Consider the following 9,977-nt stretch of genomic DNA (forward strand, 5'->3'; position numbering starts at 1 on the left):
TATAAACGTATATATATATATATATATATTACAAAACGTCTTTATAAACGTATATATATATAACAAAACGTATTTATAAACGTGTATATATATATATATATATATAACAAAACGTATTTATAGTAAAATGTATTTATAATAAAACATATTCAAAATATCATATTACAAACATATTAATAACATATTAAAAATTTATTAATAACCAAAAATTTTAAAAAAAATCATTTTTTTAATAGGCCCGGTCGGGACCGGTTATGGGACCGGGACCAGGACCGGTTGGGACAACCGGTTACTAATAACCTTGACCGGTTACAAGGAAAATCACCGGGACCGGGACCGGGACCGGTTATGTCGGGACCGGTTACCGCCGGTTTTTGTCGCGATTAGATCCGGTAGGGACCGGTTAAGGCCCGGCGCGGGACCGAATTTTGGCCACCTCTATTGTAGACATACAAAAATTCAAACCTGAAAATATAAGATGAGATAAATAGGGCGGTCTTAATGGCGATACGACCGCCACACTTACAAAACCCTACTCTCTTTCTCAGATTGCCATCAGCAGCTATCCACTCCAATTGAGGAGGAATCATCAAATTTTACAGAGCAGAGCTGGTTTTCAGGGTCTCATTTTTATCAGTTATCTGCTCGTTCAACAATCCCATCAATTGTACTTGTTCTTGCTTTGTTTCTCTTCCCCAATTTTTCAACACTTCATGTCTATGGGGGTTTTCCTGATTGGAATCCATATGGGTTTCCCTCTAATATCTGGATTATTCATGTGTGTGTAGATATGGATCGATACCAGAGGGTAGAGAAGCCAAGGACTGAGGCGCCCATTAATGAGAATGAGATTCGTATAACCACTCAGGGGAGGATGCGCAACTACATCACTTATGCTATCACTCTTCTCCAGGTCTTTATTTTTGTAATGTGTTTTCATTAGCATCTCATCTTATCGTCGATTTGGGATTGTTATCCTCATAGTTTTTTCGACGAATCATTTGTTCATTTGGAGTGTATATGTTAGAGCTATGTTTGCATATAAGTGATATGATGTTGTAAGGATTCAACCTTATGTTCGCATAATATGTGATGTGATGTTATAAAGATTTAAACCTTCATGAGTGCAACTGTGATCATCTGCATTAATCCATGTGTGTGTGTGTGTGTGTAATGTGCATTTGTCGTCTACACCTGAAGGTTGAATGGATATGTTATTACAGGAGAAAGGATCTGAGGAGATTTCTCTCAAGGCCATGGGCAGAGCTATCAACAAAACTGTTATGATAACGGAACTGATCAAGGTAGTTACAGATTAGTATATGAGCATTTTGATTGTTTCCACAACCATGTGATGTGCCATTAAAATAGCTTTTTTGTACCAGAGAAGGGTTGTTAATCTCCATCAAATTACATCGATTGGTTCTACTGATATAACTGATATGTGGGAACCACTAGAAGAAGGCCTCCTCCCGTAAGAACAAAACAAATGATGTTCTGCCCCATGATGTGATTCTTCATCTTCCATTTTTTCTTGATGTTTTGATGATCGGAAAATAACTTACTTTTTGTTTCTTGAATGTAGTCTTGAAACGACCCGTCACGTATCTGTAATTACGATTACGTTGTCAAAGAAGGAGCTTGATACGACATCTGTGGGGTAATTGCTGCCTAAACTTTCTATAGATAGTTAGTTCATCACCCATTATTTCTTTGTTGATAATAATAATGTATGTGATAATTAGTTAAAAGTTTCATCATATTAGTGATCTAATGCAATTCTATGGTTCCCTTGCTTCATACACTCCAAAATTCATGTAGAGAATTTTTTTTTGGCAAAGATTCAAGCTAAAGCTGCATTTTTGCAAATAATAGTGATAGAACATATCTTTGGTGAGCAGGGTGCCTTTATCAAGGGGTATTCTGAGGTTTAATAATGATCAAATCACCTTTTCTTATTTAACTACGTACCCAAGTAAATATTTCTTTATTTGAGAACGCTGGGGCGTATTTGTTACTTCTTATTGGATCTCTATAGTATGCATGTTTTCTGGTTTGTTTCTTGCATGTGACGTTGATACGAAACGAATCTGACTCACATTTGGTCAAACATGTTCTCTGTTATGGAGTGCATGCAGTTCAATTCTCTAGGATTAGGAGAAGTGGTTCACACCACTATCTTTTAGTAGTTAAGTGTTTCGTTTATTTCTTTGGAGACCACCCATCTGGAATTAGGTTACTATCAAACATATCAAGGAGAGTTGAGTAATTTTTATTCTTGTTAGTTCAGTCTGCTTTACGATGAGGAAGTGGTATTCATCAACTCAAAGGGGTTCAACATATTATTAGTAAAAAGTTGAACAAATTCTTGTTATAAAATGAAATTCCCTCTAAAAGTATTTTATATTTGACTTATAAACATGATTGTGAAATTGTCTCATAATCAGATCTAGATGTGATGATAGATATCAACTTAAGTTATGTTTTTTATGAAGTATGTATGAATATAGTGTATATTCATGTATGAATGTGCAATGTATTCTTGTCTGTGTTATTCATGTATGAATATCAACTTAAGTTGTGTTACTTAAGCTTTTAAAAACGCGAAATCAGGCCTTGAGGCATTTTCCTAAAATGGTACGAGGCGTAAGCCTCGAGGTGGAAATATATATATACACACACACATATATATGCATACGTACTGCATATTATAATTATGCCAATATGCACATTATACACTTGAGTATTAGACATAATATATATATATATATATATATATATATATATATATATATGAACATATCTCATACTAAATTACCAAAAGAATCTACATACACTTTTGTCAATCACGAAATATAAATATATTAACAAAGAAAAAAAATGTTGTTCTACTAGTAACATGTATATATATGTATGTATATGTATATATTAATATGCTCACAGCTCATGAAGAAAACGTATTAAAATATCAAGAAAGTGGGAGAAAAAGAGAGACTAAATATAAAAGAAGTGTATTGAATATGTACATATAATAATACACCGGTGAATTGGAGAAGAATCGAAGAAGAAAACGTAAAGAAAACAGAAGAAAACTGGAACTCATGTAGGACAAAAGACGAGTAGCAGGTAGGGCTTAGGAGAACTGGAGACGAACAAGGTTTTCAGAAAAGAAATCGAGAAGGTTCAGTCATTGTTTTAATAATTTAGCCTCTGTAGTGAGGCATAGCCTCTCCACGGTCTCAAGCCTCACCGCCTCGGACAACCAAGTTGTACGCTTTGTCTGGGGATTGAGAGGCGCCACGCTTTTTAAAACCATGGTGTTACTAACTTACTATAAACAACGTCGATGCATGGTAGTATTTCCAGTTTGATTGTCATATTCTCTGAAAAATGCGAACTTTTTGTAGCTTAACATTTTTTTTGCTTTTTTGTTTGCAAAATGCAGGTACCAACTACCGATTCCAGCTGATCAGGTGAAACCGTTAGTGGAGTATGAAAATGAAGGAGGTACGATTTATGATTGTAACATCTCGCCTTTTGTGAAGTCGATCATAGTATGAGAAACTTTATAAGATGTTGCATCTTCTTCTTGCAATAGATGGATCACCTAACATGCGAGGAAGAGGTCGCGGTGGTCGTAGAAGGGGTAGAGGTAGAGGTAAAATAATCATCTTTACCTTTTTTTTAATATGACTAAGGGATAATAATTTTGTCATATTTGCTGGCAAACCATGTACCCTCTCATGAAACTTGCAACACTTTCGTTTTGGGATACCCATGAACATTATAACACTTTATTATTGTTAACCATTTGTGTCCGGGACAGCTACTGCACACCTGGACTAATCCTAGGGAGCCCCGAAGAATAGCCACCCAATGGCTCGGTGACCTCTGAGGAGAATCCCCAAAGGCTTAAGCCTTGTTGGGCATTGAGCTAAGCCTACAGGGAGGCGATGATGAGGCGTATTATCTTTTTCTTATGATAAAGATCAAAGAGGCACTGAGGTGGGCTATAGTTTTACACGTGTTGATGAAAGGCCCTAAACAATGTAAAATTGGGACCCAATATTTTGGGGACCCTGTTCAAAACCAAACATTTAACGTGCTAAAGAACCGCTTTGCATTGGAGGGTTTGTGTGGTTGTTAACTTTAGGGCCTTGTGGGTTTAGTGAAGAAGATGCAACTTCTTTTATCCCATGAAAATCACAACATTTGAGAAGTGTGTGTCGGCTTAATTTGTTGAATATATATATTATACTTCAAAAAACAACTAAAGCTGAAGTTGTCTACTTTTGTATAGGGAATTATAACAATGGAGGGATCGAGTACAATGGAGATGGTGGGTGGGAAGGATATGGTGGATGGGACGATGGGCGTGGTTATGGTGGACGGGGTCGAGGACGAGGAAGAGGTCGTGGTGGATATCGTGGACGCGGGAGAGGTTACGGTGGCGGTGCTCCACAACAGGAATTTGGTGGTTATAATGATTACGGAGGATCAGGGCGAATGCCTGCTCCTGCTGGGCGTGGTAAGCTCTATCATGCTAAATCATCGAAGAACCATTTTGAAGGCTTTCTTTGGCAAACGAACCAAAAAGGCAACCAAGTTTGCCTTAGTTTCTATTTAGCGTAATAAAAAGAACTTCTAAATCAATGTAACAAAAGTGTTTATTTTTATCTGTTATGACCTTCTGTTGTTAGTTACATTTGATGACAAGCTTGACATCCACATCATCGTCTTTTAAGAGCAGCAGGTCAAAACAAATACAAAATAGGAAGATTTTGAAACTTCATTACATTTGAGCGTGTTTTCAAAACGATATCAGGAATGATTATGTTAATGAATCTTGTGCAGGACGTGGTCGTGGTCGTTGGTCTGGAAGGGATGGGAGCCGACGACGTGGTGGTGGTCGGGATTTGAGATCAGATGGACTACCAGTCCAAGCCGTTGCTTAAGGTATACGTTTTTTTGGATCTTATGTGCCAGATGCCTGCTCTGATAATTATGTTGTCCAAATACGGAAAAAACTCCGCCCAGAAAACCGGAAGATGTGTTCCTTTTGTTAAGAGTTTCGAGCATATAATTAGCTGCTATTGTCGGGTGGCTCAGTATTTTTGTAGTTTTAGAGATAGGTAGTATTTGCTTACAGAAACTCGAAATTTGTACACCATTTTTCATAGAAATAATAGAGCAGTACATTCTTTCATCCATTACCGCAATCGTCAAAATCTGTCTCCGCCGTGTAGCTTAATTGGCAAAGGAGCGGGCGACGACTTCGCCTAAATACAAGACAGGTCCTGTTTCGATCGCGGGCCCTCGTAGGCCTTAACCGTTGAATGAGCAAAAGAAGTGCCTCTTCACATTGTTGTCTTTGAAGACAGGTTCTGTGTAGTGTTTGCTGGTATCACTGGTAATCAATTTTTTTGTCCAAGAAAACAAACGGAATTCAATATATGCGCCAATTCATTAAACCAAACCGGAAGAATCTCGTATATGTTTTGATTGATTATTTAGTTCAAATATGGGCCTCTTGGGAGTAAGAAATATAAGGGGTGTGTAGAAAGTCATCCGTTTCGATTGGAATTTACCGCTCATAAGTATGGTGTAGTGGCAAGGTCGAAGTCTTAAAAGCCACGGTATTTTTTAAGAGAATAAGAATAATGGAGACCTATCATTTAATTAAATAATATCTTAAATATAATTTTTTTTTAAAAATCGTTCAAAAGGGTATATGTATTACTTATTGTATATAAATATGGAAATTCATTTATCTTTATAAAAGTTATTTAATAAATTTAATTAAGGTATTTATTTATGAATTTTTTTATAATTTACGTGGTTTGATTATGATTAATTTTTTTATTTATTCTCTTTTATAACACTTAAAGTAAGTAGGATTTTGTTTTTATTTGAAGTATTCATTTTCATTGAAGCAATTTACATAAGAATTTTGTATAATTTTCGTCAAAAATCACATGTGATAACCATAATTAATCGATATTTTTTTTTCTTAAAAAAGAATCACTAATTTTCGTCAGTGCATTATTTATGATATTAATCGTAATAGGAAAAAAATGTAAGTTATATACCACGTTACATGTGATATGTGTAAATTATGAATCATGTTTTGAAATACATGTGATTATATATATTTTAATTGTGTTTTTCTGTCACATATGATTCCGTTTTCATTATTATTTTTTCAATGTTTAATTTAAATCATTGTTTTTTTCTTTTTCAATGTTTAATTTGAATCATTATTTTTTAAAATTTTAAATCGCATGTAACACCCTATTTTCTATATTTGCATATAAACATGTATTTCATATATTAAGAAATATAAATACACCATTTTGGTCCCACTAGTACAAGAAATTATAATGCAGAATATACACTCAAAATTTTCAAAATAAACTTCTTGTACATCACATGTATTCCAAAAAATCCATCAGTTAACAAGCTGATCTTCACATAACAGATATGCACATTAGGAAAAATAATCACATTTTCCCCTTCCCCTTATCCCTGGACACAGCCGGACCTGCAATACATATTTTTAAAACACAAAATGAGGGTTAAATCATGAGGTCTAGTAAGAAAACCCCTTCTTTGCAATTACAGGGTGAAGATCACCAAAACCTGTTTAAAAACCACATTTGAATACCCAACCACTTTAAATAAATTTAACTTCAGTAAAACAACAACTGCAAGTTATAAAAGCATTTTTTACCACAAAGGATAATGTACCACTCAGGTTCCCACAGGCATCTGGAACACAACTCTCAAGTCTCATCAGACTAGAGCTTACAGTCTCAATCTCTGAATCATAAAAAGAAATACAAATCACTAGAGTTTTTGGTTATTAATAAAAGCTTTTTAAGATACAAACAGTTTTAAACTTAAATGAAACATGAATCAAATAATAACCAAAGACCCTCTGGGTTTTATTTCAAATCTTTACTCTTTTGAACAATCAAAATACAATATCTGATAACTCAAAATCATTTGAAACACGGGCAATTAATGCCTCCGGCTATAAGCCATTCCCCCTTCTTAATAACATCGTTGTTATCATTTCAATAAGAACAATATTTCCAAGTCTTCATGTTACAAAGAAATGTTGACTCAGAATTATCGCATCTTAAGGATGTGACAACAAGAGCTATAATAGTAACACACACACACACACACACAGACAAATGTCACTCTTATCCAAATGTACACCTCTCTTTAATATGCCACCCTTATCCCATTATACAACACACATTGATATGCCACCCTTATCCCATGGTACACCTCTCCTTGATATAACATCCTGGTTTCCTCATTAAATCTACAGATAAATATGTAGTTTTAACCAAATAATGGCTTCAAAATAGTTTCATATCATAAACTTTATCTCAAGAATTCTCACAGTTCTTAAATCCACTTTTCAATCTCATCTCAGTATTTCTTTCAGAAACAATTTTCTCAACTCAACAGTTTTGAAAGAAACAACAATATCTTTTCTTAATTTAAAATCAACATTTGAAAGATACGGGTTACCTTTCTCAACACAAAACAATTTTGAAACTGTTAATCAATATTTTGGAAAACAACAATTTTCATCGGACAAGCTCTAGGAGATAGCTGCCCCTCATTGGCTAACACTATGGCCGATAACCCCTTTCACCGGTCAACATATACAATCCAGACAACACTTGGAAATAAAAACATACTTCATCGGTCAAACTATGTCCAGTAACAACCTCACTGGTTAACACTGTGTCAGGTAACAACCTCACCGGTCAACACTTAAAACATCAACACTAAACATCGCTTTGTCCATGAGCATCCTCATTGGACGATAATTTTCATAACAATCCGACACGGTCGGAACGGACGAGAAATCCCCATGGGTACCCAATTGGTGTATCGGCCAAAAATGAGTGTTAAAAATGGTGTTAATGCTTAACGTGCATAACTTTTGCTATGGGACACCGTTTTAGGCGCATGACTACTCAAATCGAAGCTTGGAATGAGGATCACACGGTTGCATGAAGGTTTGTGGTAATGCAACATGATTTGAGTGGGTTTCGGCAAAATGCATGACGCACGTTTGTTTGATTTGGCCAATGCGTGTCTCCGGCAATTTCCGGCAAGAGAATGGTTTTTTATTCAGGTTTTTTCTTTTATTAAGGTTCTTTCACATGTTATAAATCATATTATTTGTCAGACTCGACACCCGCCACAATTCGATCCCAATAAAAGCTAGTTTAGCTCCTTTTTGTTTGGCAATAGGGAGTGACAACGATTCGGTTAAATTGGTTATTTGATTTGATAGGTTTGATTCATTGTCTTTGTTTTGTTGGATACAACAGAAACTGAACTGTCCACTTGTTCTTCTGTTCAAAACTAACTGAAACCAGACTACTAACATATTCAAACATGCAGTTTCAGTGTGGTTCAGGATTTTATTGGTTTCGGTTTTTCATGTTCACCCCTACTAGTAAATAGCAATGATCTAGCTTGAGTCCACTCGTTTGTGCTTCAAAGAAAATACAATTTCTTGAATTACTTTTCCATTAATTTCTCGTGCTAGTCAAAATACTGGATGGGAGGGTATGAACAAGGCTAAATTGTTTATACCCTCCACTAGTTCGAGGTTTTGACCTAGGTAAAACAACATTTTGTTGGGCAAGTCCTGGATTTTAGAATTGAGAAGGATGTCCGGGAAGGCCCTATGAAAATTTATAGGTGAGGAAATTGCTTAATAAGACGATGATTAGTTGCCGATTCGAGAGGATGATCAACCTTGAGTATTTACATTTCGGTTATTTACTTTTCTTGTAATTTATATTATTGTCAATGTTTTACATTTTTTTTGCTTTAAAAAAGTTCCACTTCAGCCATTCTAGGCTAAAACATAGCATGGTTGTGACTTTGAGCTTATGTTATGTTGGTGGAAGTTGTTTTGTAGTAACAATTCTTTCAAACCTATTCATTTAAAGTTATATTATCAAAACAATCCATAGACAACTTTTTTTTATTAACCTGGATATCCAACCCGCTATGCAAGCCGACTAATTCCAGGGCGACCACCTGCTTTGCAGATATTCCAGAGTCACCGCATTTGAACCTTCGTGGCCACAAGATGATTTTTATTTCTCATTGGATTTGAACCTGGGACCTCCTGGTACTTTTGACCTTTGGAGCCAAGCTCAAACCAATCAGGCACCACCCTTGTGGTTATCCATAGACAACTTGATCACTTATCAAAATGTTAAAGTGGGTTTAGACTTAGAAACTAATCATCATGCCACTTCAATTTCAATGATACGGAGGTATGCTTGGAAATGCTACTTAGAATCAACGGAACTTGTTCATTACCATATGGCTTATTCAAGGGATAAGTTGTCAATGCCTAGTCTTCAACCCTTCAGAAATATGAGACTTGGACTATGAATAAGTGTTTGCCTAAGCTTATATCTAAACTTAGGTCTAAAATATTGTATGTTACAAAGTATTAATTAGTCCAAACTTTTGTGTATAAACTTCTGTAGGAGATGTGTCCTACCGACATACTTAAAAAAGAAATTGAGGTATTAATTGACATGGCATGTGTAATCACACTTTCATACAAACAAAAACCAGATAAAATGTACTAAATAGCCCAAACTTTTGTGTATGAACTCCCATAAGAGAGAGTATCAGACTGATATATTCCGGATTTTTTTAGGTATTGATTGACCTGACATGTGTAATCACGCTTTCATACAAACAAAAACCAAATGAAATGTGTATATAATATCCTTTCCGGTACTGTATTGGAAACACATAAAAAACCAAATTAAGGAAAAAAAAAGACCAAACAAGTAAAGCTAAGGGGCTGTTTGGTTGATTTTTAACTAGGTGATGTACAGATAAAGTTGTGTGTGTGAATTAATTTGTCGGTATAAATTGGAATTTTTTTTGTTTGAGATGGTTTTTTCATAAAT

At 35.2% G+C, this 9,977-nt stretch overlaps 1 protein-coding gene across 2 annotated transcripts; it reads left to right on the plus strand.

Moving 5' to 3' along the window:
- Nucleotides 1-525: 525 nt before the first annotated feature.
- LOC112514661 (glycine-rich cell wall structural protein 2-like) lies at nt 526-5,209 on the plus strand. 2 transcript variants are annotated; one of them, XM_025121248.1, is made up of 9 exons: nt 526-667; nt 789-913; nt 1,224-1,304; nt 1,386-1,474; nt 1,586-1,660; nt 3,446-3,507; nt 3,599-3,658; nt 4,301-4,528; nt 4,855-5,209. In XM_025121248.1, the coding sequence occupies exons 2-9, from the start codon at nt 791-793 to the stop codon at nt 4,953-4,955; spliced, it is 819 nt and encodes a 272-aa protein (XP_024977016.1). In that variant the 5' UTR covers nt 526-667; nt 789-790; the 3' UTR covers nt 4,956-5,209. The 2 variants fall into 2 exon arrangements, with proteins under 2 accessions (XP_024977016.1, XP_024977017.1); XM_025121249.1 differs by having other exon boundaries at nt 526-913.
- The last annotated feature ends 4,768 nt before the right edge of the window (nt 5,210-9,977 follow it).

The sequence above is a fragment of the Cynara cardunculus genome (assembly GCF_001531365.2).
Source record: "Cynara cardunculus var. scolymus isolate 2C chromosome LG 6, CcrdV1, whole genome shotgun sequence".
NCBI classification, from domain to species: domain Eukaryota; kingdom Viridiplantae; phylum Streptophyta; class Magnoliopsida; order Asterales; family Asteraceae; genus Cynara; species Cynara cardunculus.